General features: G+C 40.9%; 2 protein-coding genes across 6 annotated transcripts in view; both read left to right on the top strand.

The window, feature by feature from the left end:
* Nucleotides 1-713: 713 nt before the first annotated feature.
* rfx5 (regulatory factor X, 5) lies at nucleotides 714-18,795 on the top strand. Of its 2 annotated transcripts, none has more exons than XM_055017907.1 (11): nucleotides 714-772; nucleotides 4,801-4,955; nucleotides 5,667-5,700; nucleotides 5,786-5,868; nucleotides 6,613-6,735; nucleotides 7,064-7,183; nucleotides 8,197-8,272; nucleotides 8,857-9,055; nucleotides 10,969-11,051; nucleotides 11,120-11,266; nucleotides 11,820-18,795. In XM_055017907.1, exons 2-11 carry the CDS (start codon nucleotides 4,834-4,836, stop codon nucleotides 12,945-12,947), a joined length of 2,115 nt encoding a protein of 704 aa, XP_054873882.1. In that variant the 5' UTR covers nucleotides 714-772; nucleotides 4,801-4,833; the 3' UTR covers nucleotides 12,948-18,795. The 2 variants fall into 2 exon arrangements, with proteins under 2 accessions (XP_054873882.1, XP_054873881.1); XM_055017906.1 differs by having other exon boundaries at nucleotides 10,966-11,051.
* Nucleotides 18,796-23,718: 4,923 nt separating this feature from the next.
* LOC111563412 (phosphatidylinositol 4-kinase beta-like) overlaps nucleotides 23,719-24,718 on the top strand; it is a 36,373-nt gene continuing 35,373 nt past the window's right edge. For 2 of the 4 annotated variants that reach the window (XM_055017623.1, XM_055017622.1), the window contains exon 1: nucleotides 23,720-23,953. The gene's annotated coding sequence lies outside the window, so the exon portion shown is untranslated. Of the gene's footprint in view, nucleotides 23,954-24,718 lie in introns of all 4 variants that reach the window. The other 2 variants (XM_055017621.1, XM_055017620.1) reach the window with 2 other exon arrangements.

Below are 24,718 nucleotides of genomic sequence, written 5' to 3'. Positions count from 1 at the left end.
GTAGATAACACATCACATTTCATTTTTTATATATATATATAAAGTTAGATGCTGCTTGTCCACATTTTTAATTTTAACACCTCCTGATATCCTGTGGTTTATGCCAGGTTTGTTACCAGTTTCAGGCTGATCATGTCTTTTTGTAGTTGAATACTCTTTTTTTTTTTTTTTTTTTTTTTTTTAATGAAGATTTTGTCCAGTTTTTACATAGATAGTTAAGCAACTTTTATTCAGTTGTGCTCCACAGTAAAATTCTTAGTTTCCTGCTAAAGTTTGTGATTTCACACAGGTTGAAGGAGACAGGGAAGCTAATCTGCTGAAATTTGTCTTGAAAATAACACAAAAATTAAAAAGAATTCAGCATTTTTTTCATATAGTAATATAATATACACCTCTAAGACTGTAGTCTTGGCAAGTGTCCTGTAAATTTCTCTGAGCTGTATACTATTGCAACACACATGGTTCACGTATGATTATTTAAAATAGTTTCGCCTTCACTGTGCGAACGGACCGCTGTTGCTATCCAGATTTCGCCAGAAAAATGCTCCTGTTTTGTAACTGGGCAGACCAGGAAAACGCGCCCAATCAGAATAATCCCTGTCAGAAAAATAATTCTGTTCGACCAATAGAATTTCGCCTGCTTTTGGTATCTGGCTAGGTTTGGGCGAGGCGACCAATAAGAATAGACGTTGGCTTTGTAGTCAGGCAGACATAACAAAGTCATCCAATCACAAAAAAATCTGAAGGGGATTTTTGCTGTATCTTGGCTCAGGTACTTTCTTTTTCTTTTTTAAAATAAACACTGAAATGTTACTTACCCAAGCGGTCATTAATTAATAACAGAATTAATTAACTGTCATTGGGAGTTATTTAGAAATTAAAAACAGCGCGTTAAAACGTGTTTAAAGGGCGTTTCTGTGCTTGCTAGCTAACGCTATCTGATAGCAACTAGCTAAGCTAGTTAGCTAGCTAGTAACGGCGGTTTGTAGCTAACCGCGCAAATGTCAGCCGAGCTAATCCTCTTCTCGGCGGGAAACCGTTTTCTCGGTTTATGTGCCAATGAAACATTCATTAAATATACTTGTAATACGTGTAGCTAACGTGTCGGAGTTTCCCTGCCTGTCACTGTCAGCTAACGCGGCGGATGTGTGTGTGTTGTGGCTAGCCTGTTAGCAGCTAACATGTAGAGTAGTGTGTGTGTGTGTGTGTGTGCGTTAGCCTGTTAGCTCTCAGTAACATGTAGAGCGGTGTGTGTGTGTGTCTGTGTGTTGCGTAGTAAATGGCAGCACATGACCACCGGCGCTGCGCCCGCTGTAAACATGGCAGGCAGAGCCGACACGGAGAGCGCGGCTGTAAACACCGACACCTCCGGCTAACATCAGCGGGGGTTCGGGGAGGGCACGGCCGGCGGCAGGCTGGGTCTGGCTCCGCGGAGACATGCCTCCCGCTCCGGCTGTACTAGTAACGTTTCACCACACCGTGACAGCCGGCATGTGTCACTACCCGGCAACCAGCGGGCCTTTTAACCGGCTGTCAGCGCAAAACCGGGCTGAAATCTGAGCTTAACGGCAGCCCTATGTGGTGTTGATGGAGGGGTCAGCTGTGGTCGGGCTGCGGTGTGCCATGATCCGCTGGGCTGAGGGTGTCGTTACCGCCCCAGACCTCATTCACATGACACCGCCCCCCCCCGGCTTACTGGTTCAAGCTCTGATTCTCCATCAGCACATCCATCTTTCTATTTTAAACTCTATAAGTCGGTTAAAATCCTGTCTGTCCAGCTGGATAAAGCTTCTGGGGGCACTGACATGTTCTGGTACATGTCCACAGGATCTGTCATTTCTGCTCTGCCCATTCATCGTCTATGGAAGCAGCCCTGCAGTGCATGCTGGTAGAAAGTGGTGTGATGTTGGCTGCTCTTAAGTTGCATTCTAGGTTTCTTTATGTAAGTCAGGCGCGTAACTGTAACAGTAACTGTTGTCGATCTAGTGGTATGCATCCACAGGATCTGTCATGTCAACGCTCCACGTTGATTGTCTATGTAAACAGCTGTGTGATGCATTCTGGTAGCAGTGCATTGAGAGAAGTGGCGTAGTGTTGGCTGCTCCTCAGTTACATAAAGTTGCATTCTAGTTGTCTTCATGTAGGTCAGTGGTGTAACTTTAGAAGTAACTGTTGTCGATCTAATGGTCATTTCAACGCTCCCCATCCATTGTCTATGTAAGCAGCCCTATAATCCAGGTCCAGGTAACATCGCAGTGTGGTAGGTGAGTGTTGCACAGAAGTGAGGTGGTCACACAAAGCGACACCAGTGCAGGTTTAACTTCAGTTTGGTGACAACTTTGGGGAAGAAGCTGTTCCTGAGTCTGTTTTCCCTCCCTGAAACTAACCGCTGTTGGCATTCGTCTGAAAGGATGACAGATTCAGCAGCTCCATGGTTTATTTCTCGCCTCAGATGTTTTCAGATGGTTCAGATTTTTGTCATGTCAGCGAAAGTTTCCCGTTTCAGACCAAGCCCACAGATGGAGTGTTGTTTGCTGTAGGAAGGTGTGCCCTGCACTGGTTTCCTGTTGGAAAGCATCCGTTAATCAGCTGTTGTGATGCTGTCTAGGTGTAAAAACAATTCAAACAAAGCTGACAAAAGCTGTTTGGAAACTTTCTCATGTGACGTAACGCTGGCAAAGGCATTTGAAGTAGCTTTTAACTTAGACTGCCTTTATCTGATCAACATCATTCTTTCTTTAATGTAAATATTTCCAGACAATTTGAGGCTGCGTTTCTTTTTCCTTTTCAGTGTTGATGTCCTGTTGATTGCTGGTTTCACTCTGCACATGTGCATGTCCACAGACACCATGTAGTTCAAATTCAGTTTTAAAACATTTTATCCAAAAAAGAACCGTTAAATCAGAGTAAACTGTGTTTTATCAGACAGATTTGTAATTTTCTTTTTGTAGCAGCGCGAAAAAGTTATAGCATAATCTGTTTGAATTAATACACCTTACTTCACATCATAATGCCAAATGAAATCATATATTCTGCAGCCCTGACAGTATGTCTTCATTAAATCTGTTTTGGTTGTCAGTGTTTCCTCAGAGGCAGACTGACAGAAAATCAATAGATTTGATAAATAAAAGCTTCTTAGCTTCTCATGTGTAAAGATTTTCTCATTTTTCCAGTTTTCTATAGCAGCTTTTGTCATTTGTGAAATAAATAAGAGTATTTTTCACTTTTTCAGACTTTTTATGGACTCAGTCAATTATTAAAGCACAACAGCTGTCAGTCAGGTAGATGATTGAAGCTTTAAAGGTCTTCTGAGATAAATTTAAAAGAGCCACAGGAGGTTTTCTGTGTTTATACACGTTTTAAATATCTTAGCAATTAAAAAAACAGTTTAGGTGTTAAATCCTTCTCACATTAGACGCTTAACAGGACTACTTCTTCTTAATATTGAACTTCAGATCACATTTTGTTGCTTCTTGTGTTGCTTAGTAGGATTATTGCACATTTGTGTTTTCCGTCTTTTATTTTCATTTCTTTATATTTCGATGTGCAGCTTCAGTCATTGATTTGCTTGCTTTTGTCTCCTCCATCTGATGAGTTCTGTCATTAGTGAGAAGCTTCCTATGTGTGATTATTATGCATTGATTATTTATTCATTTTGAAATACTCATCAATAACTCTAATGATTGCACTTTTCCATTATACATAATGATCACTCTTGTTTCGTACTCTTCAGATTGATTTTGGCACAGATTTGATTTGATGTTTACCAGAGTTTGATCTCTGCTTTCCGATACAAACTAAAGCTTTGAGCTCGGTTCATTTGCTGTTGGTTGTTCTCAGGATTGATTAATCTTTTGGTGATATTTTCTAATCTGTAGATTAATTGGTTTTTAGTATAAAACATCATAAATCAGTGAAAAATGTTCAAATTTTGTCTTGTTTTGTCCAAAACTTACAGATCTTCATTTTACTATTAGTAAGATGAAAACCCTAACCCGAGCAAAATAACTGCTGAATAATTTCCTCTTGGTCTGTAATTGTGAAGTTGTTCCGGCTTTAAGTAGCTGATTGTTCCTCAGATTAATATCTTAACTGACTGACATTATTGGGGTTTTAACCCTCCTGTTGTCTTCATTTGTGGACACCAAAAAATTTTGTTTCCTTGTCTGAAAAGAATCCAAAAATTCTGCAAAAAATTCCCCACATTTCTGAAAATTTGCAAAACCTTCAGGAAGAAAATTCCAATAATTCCTTAAAAGTTTCCCTTAAAAATTTTATTTAAATAAATAAATAAATAAATAAATAAATAAATAAATAAATAAATAAAAAAATCCCCCAAATTTGGCAAGAAAATTCTTGTAAATAGTTTCAAAAAATGAGTAATATTCTTCCCAAAAAAATCCTAAAAATGTCTAAAGTGATTCCATATATATCAGTAAAACTTCTAATATTTTTTTAAGAACATTCACAAAAAAATCAACCAAAATCCAGCGAAATTCACTGGATTTTGGTTGATTTTTATGTGAATATTGTTAAGAAACAGTTTTAACATTTCTTTTCTTCCACCAAAAAATGTTCAAAGATTTCCCATAAAATGTTGAAATTGTGGACATCAGAAGTTTCACTGTGGAAATATATATATTTTTTCACATTTTCAAACTTTAAACCGGATCAATTTTGACCCGCAGGACGACACGAGGGTTAAGTTTGATTCCCTCTTAACTCTGACTTAGAGCAGTGTCATGATCTTTCATTTTCCTTGTTGTGTGTACATGAATTGTTCTTCCTGTCTGTCCTCAGATGGTGGTTCTCAGCACTGGTTAGTTGGTCCAGATGTCGGAGGACCAGCGGCACCAGCGGGCCGAAGCCTCCCGACGGGGGGAGGGCAGCCTGGAGGCCGGGGAGGGTGACACCGAGCCCAGCATGCTGCTGCAGAAACTCAAGAGCAACATCTCGTAAGTTCAGAGGAAACCATTAAAAAGACAAGAAGCTCAGAGCGGACAAAGTTTCACCTTCACCTTCAGATTGTTCAGTTTGATGCGTTCGTTTGTTTGAGGAAGGAAAACCGAGCAGTTTAAAGATTAAAGTTAACGAAAAGGGAACTTTCCACCTCTGTGGATTTTTCAGAAGTGGGAATCAATAATTTTCTGGACACTCACAGGTGTTGAGTACTGGAGAAAAAATGAACATCATAGACATTTAACTATTTACATTTTTAAATCTCTATAGATGTTTTTTCATGCTACTCTGCACATCAGAAAGATGTTTCTCCATTCTAAATGAGTTCTCCAACAACTTGCTGACAACTCTGTACCAGTTTTGTGCCATGCTGCATTTATTGTATTGAAATTTTCAAGATTTTTTTTATCAGTCTCTTTCTTGTTGTCTCCTCTGCTAAAGACTTTATTTGTAGTTCAGCTATTTAGACGCTGAACCTTCCAGCTGTGTTACATTAAATGTTTTCTTCAATCTACCTGTTGTTGCACCTTTTGTATGATCCATTGCATTTAACTGTAATAATTATTTCTCTGTTATTTCAGTAAATCTCTTGCTGAGAAGCTTTAATGCCTGTGTGTCTGAAAACGTTGGCATTATTTTCTAAAGGTTTGACTCTTCAGACGTCTGATAAAGTCAGGTTTCTGATCGGTGTGTTTTCTGTCTTGCAGTAAGAATGTTCAGACCAAAGTGGATCAGATCCTGGTAAGAACTTTTCCCTGAATTTTAAATGGAATCTGCAGACTTCAGTGATTTTTTTTTTATGAACTGTTGTGTTCTGTTTCCACAGCAAGATGTTCAGCGTTTCTCTGACAACGACAAGTTGTACCTGTACCTCCAGCTGCCCTCTGGACCCAGCTCTGGAGACAAGAGGTCTGAGATCATCTTACTGAGTTAATATAGCTGCATTTTACAGGTCATGTATTTAACAGCTAATTATCTTCAGCTGTCCTGAAATTTTCCTAAATGTTAGCTGCAGTTTACAGGATATATTCAAGAATAGTCCACACAGATTGGTTCTGATTACAAGAGAAATAGTGGAAATGTTGCAGTTACTGACTATCTTCTATAAATACTAGAAAATGATTAATTAAGTGAAAAGTAGTTTATAAACTGCAACACATTTAAGCGTCTACTGTCTCTCTATGATTCATACCAACTTTGGACTTCCCACCTCCAGTATAGACAGTCAGAAATGGGAATAAAACAGCAGATATTTGACTTAAAGCACCCTGTAGCTTTTTTAAAATACTTGATTTTCACACAGATTATTTCAAACATTTGTTTTCAGGGTGAGAGTTACTGTTATAAATAATATCCAGCTGCTGACTGACACTGAATGTGACGTTTGCTCTCTGCTGTGGTGTGAGCTCCATGGAGAATGATATGACATGACAACAGTCTAGGAAAGTCAGGATCACACCACAGATGTTCCAAGTTTTTTCTCCACTTCCTGTGTAGGACATTCTTGGAAATATCTTGCAGTCTACAGCTAAATATCAGTTGATCTTTTGCAGATTATTGCAAAATACAGGCGTACACAAAGAGCCTTACCAAAAGTATTCGACAGGAAGGCAGAAATGCGCTTTTTATTGAACTGTGACTTTTTCTGCACAGCGGCGGCGACTCGAGTTCTTTCAACACAGCCGACCAGCTTCACACCTGTAACTGGATCCGCAGCCACCTGGAGGAGCATTCAGACACCTGCCTGCCCAAACAGGATGTCTATGAGACATACAAGTTAGAGAACACACACTTCACCCCTTAAAGCTGTGCACAGAGAGACATGCTCTAACAAACCAGTGCCCTCTTTAGAGTAACGTGGAGTAGTTGTGCCACTTGCAATCCCTTCGCATTTCATATGAGTTTAAAAAATGAAGTTGTTCCTTACGTGTCTGATTTTGCTGTGTATGTAGCAGTGTGTGCTTTTGTGACATACTGTTTGAAAGGTGTGATTGTTGTGATTCCATTCATGAAAACCATTTCCAGATCAAACCACCAAGTCTAAAATCCTAAAATCACTGATATTAGTAAAACTAGCTGACTCTCCACCCTCCCTGTCCTCCAGGAGATACTGCGAGAACCTCCAGCATCGTCCTCTGAGCGCCGCCAACTTCGGGAAGATCATCAGGGACATTTTTCCCAACATCAAGGCGAGACGGCTCGGTGGCAGAGGACAGTCCAAATATCCTTTCACCTGCTGGACAGAATGAGTCAGCTGCCGTTTCATTTTTAGTCTTTAACTGTTTCCACACCATTATAAAACTGTAGTTGTAAATTCCTGAGCCTTGAAAGATCCAGGTCTTTATCAACAGTCACCCAGTGAAACAAAACGTACATTCTGACGCACATTTTAAAGAAAATTGGCAAGCAAATGACAAATGTATGATGTTAAAATAGATTTAGAGAATAGTTTTATGTTAGATCAGGGTTGTCCAACATGAGGCCCGTGGGCCAAAAGTGGTCCTCCAGAGGGTCCAATCCCGTCCTCAAAGTGTAAAAATTCCAGAGAAGACATTAACTGCAGATTGTAAATTAGTAAAACTATAAATTTAAAACAATTTCTAGACCATGACAAGTTGTTTGGATCAGAAAGTAAAATACTAGATTGTTCATTGTTCTTTTGTCATTTTGTGTCTCATTTTTGTAATGTTTTGCCTTGTTTTTGTTGTTTTTTTTCCTTTTTTCTGACTTTCGTCTCATGTTTTTTTCGTTTTGTGTTTCCTTTTTGTCTCACTTGTGTTTTTTGTCTTATTTTTGTCATTTTGTGTTTTACTTTATTCGTTGTTTTGTATGTCGTTTTGTGTTTTTTTTGTCTCATTTTTTATTTGTCCATTTTTTGTCGCTTTGTAACTTTTTTGTCAAATTTTTTTGTCTCTTTGTTTTGTTTTGTGTCATTTGTCAAATTTTTGGTTGTTTTTTGTCTCGTTTTTGTCATTTTGCGTCTCATTTTTGTAATATTTTGTCTTGTTTTTGTTGTTGTTTTGTCTTCTTTTTTAATGACTTTTGTTGTTTTGGTCATATAGTAAAATCTGGTGCGGACGACTTGAGGTCAAACTGGGCTGAATGTGGAACCTGAACTGAAATGAGTTGGACGCCCCTGTGTTAGATTGTTGAGATAAGAGAATATAAACAGTTAAAATGAATGTGGTTCAGATCGTGAGTCCTGGTTGGCTCCCTAACCTGCCTCGATCATACATACTGTTACAGCGGCATCAGGAGGAAGACGGTTCTCAACATGCCTCTGCTGCCGAACCTGGACCTGAAGAACGACCCGGTACACACCCAGCACTGCAGTACCGCTGTGTACTACTACAGCCATATTCAGTTACAGCCACAGAACATTCAAAGCTGTCACACTGTATTTATTTACTTCACAGTTTATGTCCTCCTAAGTGTAATTTCTAGATCCTTTTTCAGACATGACTCATTAATCGGTTAACTAATTTTGTCTGTAAAATATCAGAAAACTGTGAAAATTGTCCATTTACAAGTTTACAAAAGTGTATTCATTCATGACAAAGGACATCTTCGCAGATAGATTTGAGAAGCTGGAACCAATAGTATTTTTTCCAATTTTCGCTTAAAAAAGGGTTAAAAATGATTTTCAGTTGCCTCATTTTAAGGAAAAGCTTTTATTTATGTTTGTATTTAAGTATTAAGTGGTGTAATTGGTGTATCTTCAAGATTTTAATGAACTGTTAAGTTTAGTGAAGTCTGAGGCAGCAGAGTTCTCAGATAAGTTGCCTATAATCTGCGCTTTGTGAAAGCAGTAAAGAGGAACCTGATTCCACTTGTGAGGAACGTGCTTGCGTTCAGTATCACGGCTCATCAGACGATTTGGTTCCTCTTTGTCTCCAGGCGGAGCTCACCGAACTGGTCCAGACCTACAAACAGGAAGTGACGGAGGCGGCTTGCGAGCTGATCTGTGATTGGGCGCAGAAGATCCTGAAGCGCTCGTTCGACACGGTGGTGGAGATCGCTCGCTACCTGATCCAGGAGCACATCGTCAACCCTCGCTGCAGCCAGGCTGAGCTGGTGACCTCTGCAGCGCTCGCAGGTCTGTTAGATTTAGAGCCTGGGAGGAGAGAGGAATGTTTGGAAAGCAGGACAGATCATAAAATCCTGTCACTTCATCTCTAAGGTTAAAGGTCCAACTCACAAATCTCTACAGGAACCAAGCAGAAGTGTGATCGGTTGTGACACAATTAGGACGCCGCTTTCCATCTTTGAGGTGTAACTTATTTTGTAAACAGAAGTCAGCATAGCGGATGAACAGTACAGGAAGTCCTCGGTTTACAACGTCCTTGACCTACAGCGTTTCATCGTTACATCAGAAATGGTTACGTGGAACTAGTTGACTAACGGAGCGGATGAATATGTCGTCATGGTGCTATCAGACAGCTTTGTTTCCAGTCTCTGGTTGTACTCCACCTTGGATTGTGCTACATTCACTAACTTTCTGTCCTTCATTATGACTCCCAGCGTAAGTCAGACTCTTCTGATGCTTGGAAGAAAAGGAAAGCCGTCTCCATGGAAGTGAAATTAGATAGAATAAAACACTGGGAACAGGAAGAAACACCGACCAACATGGATCAAGTTGTAAAAACAGGTCAACATATTGTAGCGACCCTCTGTGATGAATGAGTGAGACTTTATCTGGTTCTCTGCTGGTTTATTGAACCTTCACACAGGCTACTGTGGACCGTAGCCAACGCCAGAATAACTAGAAAAACCCCATAACTTAGCTCCAGAATTAGCCGCCGTTCCCAGCTCTCTCTACTGCTGACTCTCAGCCAATCAGAGGTGAGCTAACTAAACATGGCACGTTCACTGACATTAGGTAAATCTGGAACTGAACAATAAACATTGAAACCTCAACATCAACAACAATATCAGTCCGTTACAATATTCTGTTATCTTCTAGTAAAATGGTTCATACATGCATGAAAGTCGTTGGTATTCATGACTTTATGAAGAACTGATTGATATCATGATGCACGGAATGGATTTGGTTACATTTTCACTGGAGTTCCGACTTACGGCGAAAATCGACTCCGTAGATCAGTAGGAACGGAACTCCGATGTAAGTCGAGGACCTCCTGTATCTGCAAGCGAACCTACATCCTAAAAGAAGCCGCAGGGAGAATAAAGTCAGTGGAAACAGGAGGCAGAGATTTGTTAACCTGGAGCTGAAGTGACAAACTCTGTATCCAGGCAGCCAGGTGCACAAGTAATCATGTGATCAATGAGTAAATCTGTAGGGAGGATGTGACTGTGGTCATCATATGGAAAAATAATTCACCCGAGAAGGACAAACTTCATAAAGAGGAGATATTTCTTGGAGAATTAATCACTGTTTTTGTTTGGAAATTTTCTTTTGTCTGTTTTTTAAAAAGTGTCTTTTTGGAAAGTTCTGACGTATCTTTGCAAAGTTTTGGAACGGTAGGACATATTTTGTCAAGATGGGACACATTGTTGGTATTTGAGGATAAATATTGTAAAGAGGACATATTTTGTGAGGACATTTTTGTGGAAAATTAGAACATGTTTGGTAACAACAGAAAGAGGGCAATATTTTGGATAGAACACATTTTTGGAAAGTTAGGACACATTTTTTCAGGAGGGGGAGTATTTTTGGCAAATTCGATCATATTTTTTAAAGAAGAGTTAGAACATATCTTATAGAAAGGGGACATCATTGTAGAAAGTTAGGACATAATTTGTAAAGAGAGGACTTATTTTTGGAGAATTTCGGACCTACTTTGAAAAGAGGGGACTTATCTTGGGAACATGAGGTCATATTTTTGGAAAAAGAGGACATATTTTGTAAGGTGAGAACATGTTTGCGTATGTAAGGGACCTATTTTTGAGATTTTCTGGATAAACTCAGGGTAACTGTGACTCCAACAGATGTGGACGCTGCTTCTGTTAAGAGACGACTGATGCCTGTTTGTTTGTTTGTGTTAGCAGGAGGTCCGGCTAAAACCCACAAAGTCATCAAGAAGACTCCTGTGATCTCCAAAGCTGACGGCGATGGAGCTGCAGATCAAAAGGTGAGTTTCTGAGCGTTGATCTCTCTGATCGCTGTGTTCTGCTGCTCACTGCTTCTGTCTCTGTGCAGAAGGAAGCAGGAGATTCGTCTTCCTCGTCCTCGGTGAAGCCGCCTGGAGACAAATCTGCCGGAGCGGCCAAACCTTCCTCACTGGACGCTCCACCTCCATCCTCCTCCTCCTCCTCTTCCTCTTCCTCCTCGTCTCTGCGTCCTGCGGTAGGTCGACACTTCTAAATTACTTCTGTTTACTTTAAAAATCTGCTGAGGTGCTTTCAAAACTGTGCACCAGATTTGTCCACCTCCAATTACCGGAACAAGGAGGCGCTACTTGGTGGTCAGAGGACAAAATACATCGCATAAACTGTACATGCTTTTCTGAACATGGGTGTTTTATTTGTGTCCAACACATGTAAGGATGGAAAAATCACTGTTTTCAGGCCCTAATCCAAACAATGTACCTTGAATTTTGCCATTTCAGAGCATCTTTCTGTCGTGTTCACTATAATTTATGTGAGAAATTTTAAAAAAAATCTAACTTTAGGCAAGAACTGATCTAAAATGTCTTCCTTTAACTTATTAAATAAGAGGATTTGCAGTTTTATTTGTTATTTCATATAAATTTGATATTAATGAAACTGATTTTTACACAAAATATCAAACTCTGAGCTAATGATTTGAAAATAACATGAATCATGCATTGCAGTTGCAGCTTCTTTGGGTGTTTACTAAGGAAAAGATCAATCAGTGATATTGATCCTTCTGTCTGCAGGTGGAGGCCTTCATTAAGCAGTTACCCAGAATCCTTCCTCGGAGCTCCCTCCCTGATAAGACCCTCTCTGTGCGCTCCTCTCCGCCCTCGTTGGCTCCCAAAGACGCTTCTGGAGTTGGAGGAGCTTCTGGACCCGGAGGTCCAGCTGCTGCCGCTGCCGCCAGCGGTGGGGGGGTTAAAGTCATCTCCATAGCAACGCTGCCCCAGCAGCAGGGCGGGCCCGTCCCGCTGATGATCCTGCCTCAGAGCTGTCTGTCCTACGACAGGGAGAAGGTGGCCCCGCCTCCTGCTCCTCCACCTCCTCAGCAGCAGCACACCCCTGCAGCCCCCACCTCCGTGGTCCAGAAGGCCCGAGGGAGCGGCAGCAAGCGCCCCCTGGAGGCCGTGACGTCAGGCGGCGGCGCTGTGAGCGGGTCTGGTGGATCTACCTCCAGCGCTCCTCCAGTGAAACGGAAACGAGGACGACCGAGGAAACCTCGCCCTGAAGACTCCCTCCCTGCTCCTCCTGCTGCTCTCCCCCCTCCGCCTCCCCCCACCGCTCCTCCCTCTCACCCTCCCATCATCACTTCCATCACCGGCGGCGTCATCCAGAAGGCCTCCTCCTCCTCCACGTCCTCCTCCTCCCAGCCGGTGCTGGAGCTGGTGCTCCAGGAGCAGCCGGGGCTGGTTCTGAGTCAGCTGCCGACGGACCCGGCCCACCGGCTGGTGGAGCACCGCGGCGTGGTGGTGCAGTGCCAGCCGGGCGGGGCGGCCGAGCCGGACCGCCACGGCAGGCCGCTGCTGCTGTTCCAGAGTCCGGGGAACCCGAGCTGGGAGCTGGCGGCGTCGGGACGGACGCCGATGGTGGAGGTGATCCAGAAAGCTCCCAGACCGAGCAACAACAACAGCAGCAGCGCTCCTCCGCCTGCAGCCCACCTCCACCCGCCCGCCCTGCCCCTGCCCACGGTGCACGAGGACCGGGCCGAGGTGGAGATCACGCTGACGCCGGTGGAGGTGCACATCAGCCCGCCTCCTCCCCCCTCCTCTGCTGCTCCCGTCGCCTCCCCGTCCGTCTCCTCCGCCTTAGCGGTGAAGATGGACGAGGAGGGAGGAGAGAGCAGCACCTCCTCCAACAGGGAGGGACTCTAGTGTTTTTATCAGCTTTACCTCACCTGCAGTAAACCCTCCCCCTCGCCTCTCCTCTTCCCTGTTGGTGGAAATCCCAGATTGGCGTCGGCAGATAGCCAATCGAGGAGGATAAATGAAGCCAAAACTTCGCCACGCTGTCCTTCATCGGCTCCATCGCCATGGAAACAGACTGGACGCTGTTAAACCTGCATGTGTGTCTGTGTGTGTGTCGCCTGCAGCTCCTCACCGTCCTCCTCCTTCCTTCACTGCTTCCTCCTCGCCTCCTCCTGTCTTTGGTCATCCGCTGCTTCGCTTCACATCAGAAAATAACACAGATAAAGAAAAGATGAAGGAAGGAGGGGAGAGGAGGAACAGTGAGTTCAGTGTTGGATCAGGTGGAGTCGGTAGATACAGTAGGTACTTACGGGTCAGAGCCTTGTGAAGGTTCTCTGTGCTAAATATGAAAAACCTCTTTAACGGAGCTCAGCGTCGATTCACCTCCACCTCGCTGGAACATCAGCCAAACAGAAACGCAGTGAAGGTGAACCGACGCTCGGCTCCTCTGTTCTAAACAGCTTTGTGTTTTTATCTGTCAGTTCCATGTTTCTGATCGTGTGTGTGTTCGAGAGAGAAAGAGAGAAAAATCTAAATCACTCTAAATATCATGTCCTGTAAAATGAGCCATCTCATATAGAATTAGATACACGGAAATGAGACTTTATTTATTGCTCCGGGCTTTTATTTTGCAAAAAACATTTGCTGGTCAACAACAGTAAATCGGAAATTATAAAATTATTTTACTTAAAATTGAGCAAAGACTCAAAAACACCGAATTGTCAGGTCTGTTTGTCCAATCAGCAGGACTTGGGTATCCTTTGAAATACTTATTTGAATTCTTCTTTTTTTATCTTTTAAAATAATTTGAACTCTAACATTGATCGCAAATTGTTATTTTACCATTTATATTCACCAACAAGACTGTAAGATGCTTCCAAGTTATTTCAGTTTGAGCTGCAGGAGGAAAAAGAACTAAATTTAAGTTTCCTCCTGTCGCTCTTCCATCTCCATTCTTTTCTAGACTTCATCTGAGATTTTAACCCTCAAATTCCTCCATCTAACCAGTCTTTGTGGCTTTAAATATTTTCAATTCAGGACCTTTTATTTATCACAAACAAAAGGTCTGGAATTGAGAATATTTAAAGTAACACAGACTGGTTAGATGGAGGAATTTGAGGGTTAAAATCTTGAATGAAGCCACAAATTATTTTTGACCTGTAGCTTTTTTAGGTCTAGAAAAGAAGGGAGATGGAAGAGCGACAAGAGGGAAATTAAGTTCTCTGTTTTTTCCTCCAGTTTTCTGCCTCCTGCAGCTTAAACTGGGGGAAAAACAGAATTTAAGTTTCCTCCTGTACCTTTAATCAATTTTAAATATTCTCTCATGATCGGTTAAAGATCTGGCTTAAAACACGAGCTAGATTGTATTTCTGAAAGCAGATTCTGAATCCACCCAGATGCTGTGATACCCGGTCCTGATGATCCTAACCAGACCCGACAGTGTCTTAAACTCTGTCATCCGTTCAGAGCCTTTCGATCAGCCAAACCCACTGGGAGACAAATGTGAGTTACTACGGAGATGATTTGTGTTGCTGTGCTGGTCTGATGAGCTGAACCCGACCAGAGTTCATCTTTCAGCTCAGATACAAAGAGCAAAGCACAAAGTTAGCCGCCACGTAGCGCTAACACACACTAACATGCAGTAAACCTAAGTGTTTGTGTAGAATTAGCTCCTGTAGCACCTTGGATAGCCTGGTAGCTGGCTTAGCTGTCATTGTTTGTCGCCATGCACCCTTTGCACTAATTTCTGCCACCTTTTCATAACGATGCCACATCAGCAATGTGACACGACCACGCTGACGTCCCTCCGCCTCGTCCTCAGATCGGTTCTTTACTCAAAACAAGTCTGAAAAGTAGAAATCCAACAGTTCTTCTGCAGCAGGAGAAGCTTTAGAGTTCAAAGCAGCAAACAAGATATCAAAATAGACCAAACACAAACTCTTATCTTTGAAATAAATCACTCTATTTTAGTTTTCATGCATTTGAATTCACACCCTGATCTGCGTTCAGTGTCAAATACCTGCGTTTGTTCTGGAAGAGGTCATTAAAAACTGTCCCTTCAGTGGAAATCAAAGCTTAAACAACTGATTGATTTATTGATTGATTAGCAGATGATCAGCGTTGACTGTGAAGCTTTAAGAAATGACAATGGATGTATAAAAAAATCCATATATTGTTGAGATTAATTAATATTACGAAAAATTTGCATTGAATTGCAGTTTCTCTTCACAGTTAATCAATCACTTCAATGAGTGTTTTATTCCATCAAATGGTTAAAAAAAATAGATTTTATTATTCTGATTATTTTTTAAGTGTTTTGTTCCATCAAATGGTAAAAAGTGTGATTCCAATATTTTGTTGAAATATTTATTAATTCAAAAATGAAGCGATTCATTATCAGAATAGTCGACTGATTTTCTGTCGGTCAGCTAGTTTCTTATCTAAACAGAAAATGAGCCTGCAACAATTTAGCTGAGTTACTGAACTATTAAATACATTTTTAAGATATAAAAAGCGAAATACTCACTCTCAAAAGCGAGAATTTGTGTGTTATCATGGTCTTACATGACTGTAAATGTAGTACTTAGTTTGGAATGTTGTTACACAAAACATTTGTCGGGTTTAATCCAGATGCTGTGACAGTTGTTATTCATTGACTAAATAATCAGTCAGTTGATCCAGATAATATTTAGAAGTAAAATATTCTTAAATAGGTTGTAGCCCTACGAAGTAACGTGAATTTAAGTCGTAGCTGAGAAGCAGCAGGACCTCCTTCTTCTTCTTCTCTGTTGGTTGCTGACGGAGGCGTTTGATTCTGCGTCGTCATGGAAATGTCACATTGCTGAGGTTTTCTTCTTTGCCTCTGCTGAACGACGTCCCGCTCCATGCGAGGACGCCTTCTTCATCGTTGGTGCTACAGACGGCAGGACGTGTCCTCGCTGTGTCCTCCTGTATAAAGCCCTGTCTGCTGGTGTGAATGAGTGTGTGTCGTCGTTTCCCTCCGTCCTGTGACAACGAGCGCTTCGGGTCAGTTAAAGGGACGCTCAAAAATTCTGACTGTTAAAACGTTGCATGATGGGAACGTGAGCTTTAGCACTTTGCAGTTTGGTCTAAAGGCTCGCCCACAATGTGTAATTAAAGGAGCACCAGGAAAGCTGGAAGTCGTTTTTTATGTGAAGTGCCAAAACGTTTCCACCTGGTGGAAAAACACAACGGAGCCCCTTTAACCGCCGAGCCTCCGCTCTGTTCAGACAGAACTAATGTTGCACTGTTGAATCTAAAACAAGAGGAAGTGTGTGTATGTTATGGATTTATTGTTATATGCATTGAAAACATACATTGACGAGTATTTATGAGTGATGTAAACATTGTGCTTTATGCTTGCACTCGGTGAGAAGCTGACCAGCCGCGTCGGCTTTATTTTTTATGGCAGAAATTTGGTCAAAATAATAATAATCCTTGTTTAAAGTGATGAGCAGAGAGTTTAGCAGTATGAATAAAATACGTTGTGTTAACGTCACAGTAACTGGAGGGATGTGGAGGGACGAGCTGGTCGAAGCAACATTTCACTTTGTTGGGTGTTTTTACTTACAGCAAACAGAAGGAAGTGTTTACTGGAGTCCAATGACTTTAGTCAGACCCCAAAACCTGCAGATTAAAACTTACATGTGCAGAAAATCAGCGTTTAATTTTCTTGAATCCACGTTGATTCAGTCCAGCAGCAGCCAAGCAGGATCTAAATGTTTGTCAAGACTTCAGGACTTGGACTTCACTGGTTCTTGATGGGACTTTAGGACTTGATTTGAAACTGGTTTTTAACTTGTTACTTCTGACATTGGAGAAGTTGTTTAAGTTTCTGCTAGACAACAGAGCTGGTGTTTAGCTTGATCTGGTTAAACTTGGACTCAGTCTGAAACCTGCTGGTCTTGACTTGGGACTTGCTGGTTTTGATTCCAGCATAACTCCAGCTTTGTTAGTCTTAGCTAGAGACTTGGTGATTGACTTGCTGTTAGGACTGTTTAATGATACGACAATCTCTGTTTGAACTTGGCTCTGGACTTGCTGGTCTTGACTGATGAGAGGAACTGATTTTGGTGGTCTTAAACTGGCACTTGCTGGTCCTAACTTAGGACTAGGTGATTGTGACTCCATAGTTCGTAGTCCTGACTTGGTAGTTGATGATCTTGGAAGTTCTCTGAGGCCTGAATGCTTCCAGGTTTCTGCTGGTCTGAACCAACTCTCCGGAAAACGTTTCCTGCCAGGTTGTCCAACAAGCTGCTGTCACTCAACATCGTTCTCATGACTGTGAGACAGATTCCAGATGCTTTTATTTTGGTTAGAAGGTGCGGTGATGTCCGTCACCGGTACAGAAACTCTCCATAGACGATACTGGACTCAGGTTTGATCTAAGACTTGTCCTCAAAGTGAAATGTTGCTTTTGGGGGTCTACAGTTAATGTAAAAATATCAGACAGCTGTTTCCCCCTGTAGGATCTGCTGGATTAAACTGGACTAAACTGGTCAAACTGGGAAATGTGACAAAAATCTAGAAGTAGTTTGAAAAGGGTTTGGTTGGATTTGGGGGTCATGAGGACTCATTTTGGACCATCTGCAATGTTTCCCATGGACAAAGGTTGGAAAAAAGACTTTTGTGGACATGAAACCCGGTTTTGTCCAGTTTGGCTTTGTAACTGGGTGCACTGGGCCTTCTGGACATCGACAGTTTTCTTTAGTTGCTCTAGAAATATTTGGAACGAGAAGATCTGAAAAAAGATTTATGAAAACTCCTAGGCAAAACTCGACCAGTCTGGTTCAGAAACTGGAAGAATCTGCAAGTTCAGGATTGTTTTTTAAGTCATGTTCGTGAAATGGTTCAGAGCAAGTCATTGATGGAGACTGGTCCCCGGTTTGACTCTAAACTGGTCTAACTGAGCCAGTGAAACATGGAGAGTTCCCTTCAGGACGCGTGTGAACATTTAGAGAATTGATCCGATTGCAGTAACTGGACGTGTGCGGTGAAGTTACTGAAGGAGTTTGGGAGATGGTTCGTCCTGCCGTGTTTTAGTTGGGACTTTGGCCGGAATGAATGAATCCCTAAAGAAACTGAAAGATTAGCTGCGTTGTGAAAACTGGGAAATGAAAACAGTGAGTTGTTGCTATAAACTCCAGTTTTTGGCTCAGTTAGTCACTAAACTAGAACAACTGGATGAGGATTTTCAGTTGTTTGATCACTTGGAATAAGCCTGAACAGTCGGTAGCTCTCTGAAGGTGAAGATCCAGAAGGACAGGAAGTCTTACGAAGGCTCAGATCTGTTGGGTCGACTGGTAGAACCGGACGTCTGGAGTTTCCTGTAGAACCTGTTACAACATCAGCAAAAGTCAACAGAACTATGACAGTTAAGACCTAAAAAATGATTCGGAACAAGTCAGTGAAGGCAATAAACCTTCCAGTTTGGTCCAGTTTGGCCCAGTTTGGTCCAGTTTGGTGAACTGGATATCAAGGTTGGGGGCATCTGTGGGAATCTTTCACTGTGGAGCCGAGGTGCTCAAACAAACAAACACAAACGGGTCAGATAATCAAAGATAAAGGATCGAGATTCGGGTAGCGGTGAGTCGACCTGAAGGATCAGACTCCATGACACAACGTTCTCTGATGTCACTTCCTGTCGTGGATCTGTTTGAAGGTGCCATTGGTTTTTTACTTCAACTTCTCAATTAGTTGGTAGAATGACTAAATAAATGTTTCTAAAACATTATTTATTAGAGTTTAAATGATGCAGAGCAGCTTTGCACGTCGTTCATTCACCTCCAGACTCATCCAAGACTTTTGGAATGAAAATTCCTCTTCTTCCTTTTAAAGGCTCGTCGTGTAGGTCCAGTGATATTCAGAAGGTCAGTCAGATCAGCTGTGAATTCCAACAAGAAAAATAAAATCCAAAATATATAATATTCAGTCAACCTTTATTTAAACCTTCAGAAGAATATTAATAATAAAATGATAAATAACAGCTTAACCCTGTAAAACCCACTTTTACAAAAATACATGTTTTATTTTTTCTTATTTTCTATTATATATATATATATATATATATATATATATATATATATATATATATATATATATATATATATATATATATATATATATATATATATATATATATATATATATATATATTAATTAATATTATTTTTAGTGTGGCCAAACTTTTGACTGGTAGTGTATATATAATTATTATTTATTTGTTTTAGTTTTATTTATTTTATTACTTTATTTTTTTGCTCATTCTTTTCTATATTTGGGTCTCCAGGCTTAATGTGATGATAAACATTTAAAATAATGTGACGGAATTAAATAAATAATTAAAGTCATCAGTATTTATTTATCAAGCAGAGATTAAAACAGATGCCGACACAAATAAGAGACTTAAAAGTAGTGAAGAATAATCTGGATTTTTCTGGATAATATCTGAATAAATATCTGGATCCAGTTTAATTTACTTCATAAACTCTTTCTAGTTAAATATATTATTAAATATATTAATTTGCTGAAGTATTATTGTGTTAAATTCACTGATAACTTGTTAACAGCAAAACATTTCTTTAAAACTCTCAGTTCCCCTGTCACTGTGTTCATTTGTCCCTAATATAAAATATTTGCAAATTTAAACACTTTACAGATATAATTTCACATGACTTACCTCCTACAGGTGAAGGTCCAGAGGATAAATCAGACCCTTAATGGACGAACAGTTGGAATAATTCTGTAAAAATAAGACATAAAACCAAGTCATTTGGTAAAATGCATTGATCGGAGTTAAAATAATTTGCAGATTTACAAAAAACAGCAACAACTGAGCACTTAATAGTAAACATGTAGGAGCTGCTGAACGTCTGCAGCTGATTGGACGACGGTGACGAGATGACGAGGCGTTGGAGCTGATCCTGGTCGACCCTGCAGTTGATGTGATGGAGGTGTGAAGTGATCATAGCTCTGATCGCTGCCATGGACCCACTCAGGCTTTATCTCCTGAACAAACGCTGGTTTCTGTGGAGGAGAGAGGAGTTTTTGTGTTGTTTTTCCTGGGTGTCGGTCCTCCTGAGTGGGACCGTGGCAGCGACCTGCAGCGTTTGAAGCTTCTTGCTGCCGTTTGTTCCCTCACTGTTTGTTTCTGTTGTCGCTGTGTGTCTTTGCTGTTCCAGACGGTTGTACAGACGTTGATGTGCAGATTTTCTTCTTCTTCCTGTTGCTATGACGATGTTTTTAACTCTCCTTTCTTTGTGGAAGGCGCCGCCGGCTTCCTGCATGGTCCCCCGTGTGTTCGTCTGGGTTTTCTATATTCTCGCCTCTAAACATTTGTTTTCTGTTCAGCTGTGACCTGCTGGCTTCGTGTTTGTTTTTCTTTTGCACTTTAAAAAAAAAACTGGAAGCGGGAGGCGGAAACGTGAACCCTCCCTGGTTTGGTTTGAAAATAATCAGTGAGACGCACCTTTACTTTTCCTCTTAGTTGTGTTTGTTTGTTGTGAAGAGAAACAGAAGAGTGACGGAGGACAGAAGCCAGAACATTAATGTGAATCTATTTTCCTACATCGACGGAATAAACGACGTGACGTTCACTCGTTCTCTTGTCTCTTCTTTCTGCTGAACTTTTGCTTTTATATATATATATATATATATATATATATATATATATATATATATATATATATATATGTGTGTGTGTGTATATATATATATATACACACACACATATATATACACACACACACACACACACACACATATATATATATATATATATATATATATATATATATATATATATATATATATATATATATATATACATATACACACACACACAGAGCCTTGATGGCTCTGACAGGTTTATGTCCAGGGAAAACCACAAAGATGGTAAAAGTCATTTCAGGGCCAGACTCACTTTTCTGACCGTCCTGCATACAGTTGTCTTACTGAAGTGCTCTGCATCTCTGACATTATATAAAAAAACTTCCATTTGCAAAGAACCGCAGTGCAACACACAATATCTGCTGGGATGTGAGAGCATGACTGTGGTTGGTGATGTTGTAAATGTAAGGACGGATTAGGTTGTATGGAGATTATGGACTGGACGTGAAACGGTACCGCTCTAAACGAAAATTGTCCGGAAATGCGAGAACATCTATGCGCGGTCTGATAACAATCTCCTGACGAATATTTAATTCTCTGCACAGTAATTCTGCTCCTTCATCCACTGGATCGTTAATAAAAGGACATGACATTTATAGACGGCAGAACTAGACTTCGCCAAAACTCGCCAGATGAACGAATGAATGAGGAAATCTAATAGCGTGTGACTGAAAGAGGGCGGAGACAGAGAGAAACTTGAGGTTTACTGAGATAAACCTGGTCCTGACCAGGTTAGAGTCAGAGAGTCTGTTACTATGGTAACTGACCGAGAGTTTAAGTTACCTCTCTTTGTGAAACAGGCTAGAGTTACCCCTCTGTCTCTGGTTTGAGTTACATCCCTTTGTGAAACGGAAAACTCTGAGTTTCCCTCATTTCAGGGTTAACAAACTGCTTCGTGAAACGGACCCCAGAACTTATCTTCCTAAATGTTTCTGTTTATTTCCAGGTTTACGGGAAAATATCTCAGATCCTTAAAGTCCTCTCAAACTTTTCCACCTCGCTGTCCCTGCTTCCCTTTTACCCTCCACTATTCCACCTTTATTTTCTGTCATTTCTTTCCTTTTTTCTTTAATTTTACTGTCTCTTCATTTACTGTTTCCCCTTCCCTCCTTTGTTTTCTGTTTTTATCCTCCTCTTTCCTTCCTGTCGGCCACTTGGAGGCGCTTTGCTCTGATGTTTGAAGCAGTTTGGGCTTTAAAACCTCGTTTTCACCTTTTGTCGCTTTAAATTGTAGAGACTGGAGTTATACATAACGAGACAGATTAAAGGTACAACTAAAACAATGAACAAATATAACAAATAATCAATTATTTTGCAGAAATAATGAATGAGTTAAATAAAGAATCATCCAGCAGTTCTAACAGGAAGTAGTTTAATCCATAAATCTGGCTGTAGCTGTGTATAAAAAGTTGCTCAGAGTGTTTATTGAAGGTTTGGCTGATGAGGAGCTGAGTAGGAGGACGGCTGGAGTATTTTAGTCCAAACGGAAACAGAACCAAAACCAGCTGCTCCGTCAATGTAATGACAAACACCCTGGACATGATGCAGCCGTCTCTTCAAAATGAAAGCTTCAAGACTGAGAAGGAAATCATGGAAAACAATTCTCATCACAGCAGCTCAGATTCTTCACAAAGAATCCTAAAAATATTTAATAAACCATCAAAGAAGTAGAAAAATATTCACACCTTAGAGGGTGAAACCGGAATGGATTTAAGTTTCTGAAGAAATGCTCTCAGATGAATCAAAATGAAATGCAACTTATTAGTTTGTGGTCTTTTTGGGTCACATTTTCGTCACTTTTGTGGGCAAAAGTGTGACACTATGAGACCACAAAATGCTGTAAAACTATCAAAGTGTGACAGTACCTACCGCAAAAAGAAGTATCACAACTGTTATCAAGTGCAAACAACCACAGAGATGCAAAATGAATAAATGTTGACACAAAGCAACCATAAAAAAAACACACAAAGTTTTAAAACAATTAAAATGTGATGCAAAATGACTGCCAAAAGATATACAATAACTGTTGAGCTGAATCTCAGGAAATGGAACTAAATACTACACTTCCCAGAATGCAGCGGCAGCAGCAAAGAGGTGCTTGACATCTGATCAGTTATCACTGATTTAAAGCACCTGGGAAGGACTGGGGGAAGCTCAGTCAGTCAGCCAAACAATCTTCAGAAGAGAAAGACACGAGGAAAGAACAAAGAAGATCCAAGTCCACTCATGGATTCAGTCCAAAGATGCCAATGGTTGGTGAAATGTTTATTTGCTTTCTTGGTGATTTGCAATGTTTCTTGATATGGCCAAGTTCATGTTAACTGCTCACTGTGTGTTTGGTTAATGAAAGCCTGCAGCATTTACTCCATTTTTATGTCAAACGAGTTTGAATTAAGATGTTTCATTTTGAGTTTAAGTAACTTTACTAAAAATGTTGGTTATTCTTTATTTGGTTTAAAAAGGTTTAGGTGATTGATTCATTTAAATGGTTGTGACTAATATGTCAACTTTTTGGTTCTGTGTTTGATGGTGTGAACTTTGTTTCTCTGTCTTTAAAGGTTTACAACCTATTGAAATATCATGACTGACCAACTAAAAGGAAAATAAAAGTTTGAGTTGGAAATTTGAATTAAGTTGTCCTCGCGTCCTTTGGAGGGAAAGAGAGGTGGACTTGGCAATAACCAAAATGTCAATGTAAATAACCACAAACCGATGTAAAACAACCAAAATGTGACACAAAACATGTATATTGTATGTATATTTGTGACACAAATATGTAAAACAAGCAATATTAAATACAACTACCTGCAGAAAGATGTAAAATGACCGAAATTTGATATTTAATATATTTTATTTATATAGGACCTAATGATAATAAATTACACGAATAATTGGCTAGATTACCACTCATAAAGAAACTAGGCAGTTTTTGAATCTGCTCTGTGCTTTTATTTTGTAAACCTCTGCCGGAAGTCGCGGAGGTTTCAAGCTGCGGCACTTGACGGACGTTGCGTCACCGCTGCTTTAAAGCAGGCAGCGTCGATCCGAGCCGAGCCGACCCCCAAACCCGGAGCAGATGGACCGCTTCCGAGACTGAAAACCCGCACCGAGACCCGGATTAAAGGCGTGGACTGGACCCGGCCGCTCCCGGGACGAGAACCGGACTAAAGTCCCGAGTACGGGAGCTTTTCCAGCGGAGTGAGGACGCGTCGGTCCCCGGGTAGGTAGGTCCCCCTCCTTCGAGTTTCCTTCGTTCCGTTTTTTTTTTGCTTCGTTCCGTTCGTTCGGTGGAGCTAGCCGTTAGCCGTTAGCTGTCAGCCGTCGGTGCTGCTGGCGGGGCTCCAGTGTTAAATCCCCGGGCCGTGGGCCTGTTGCTGCCCGGCTCTCCTCCTCCTTCCTCCGGTTTGTTTTCATCAGGAGGGAGCGGCTCTCCTCCTCCTCCTCCTCTTCCTCCTCCTCCTGCTGTATTAGCTGTACAGGGAGCTATAACGGCTCCATAACGTTAATATTAGCGTCTGTAGTAACGCTGCAGTATTTTCTAACATATTACCCTTAAATATGTTTACATTATGTCTATATAATCCGTCCAATATCCTTCCTGTATGTCCTCAAAGCCACAACTTTATCTTTACAGCATCTATAATAACTCCACAGTATCTCTACAGTCGGCTATATTATCATTATAACAGCTCAATATAACTAATACTATCCTCTGTAATATCTTATCTCTAAAGTAATACCTCAGCATCCTACCAAAAAGATGTATATCAACCATAAATGACTATGAAGGTGTAAGATGACCAGCATTAAATGCAAATACCCAGAAAAAGATGTTTATCAACTAAGATGTGACACAGAATGATCAGAGACGTGAAATCAACAAGATGCAAAGCAGTCACATAAAGATGCAAAACCACCAGAAAGTGACACAAACCAAACACAAAAGCGTGTACAATAATCAGAACATAACCCAAAATCACCACCAAAAG

The sequence above is a fragment of the Amphiprion ocellaris genome, chromosome 15, assembly GCF_022539595.1.
Source record: "Amphiprion ocellaris isolate individual 3 ecotype Okinawa chromosome 15, ASM2253959v1, whole genome shotgun sequence".
In the NCBI taxonomy this organism is placed as follows: Eukaryota; Metazoa; Chordata; class Actinopteri; family Pomacentridae; genus Amphiprion; species Amphiprion ocellaris.
Note: the sequence above shows the minus strand (reverse complement) of the source record. Positions and strands in the feature narration are given on the sequence as shown.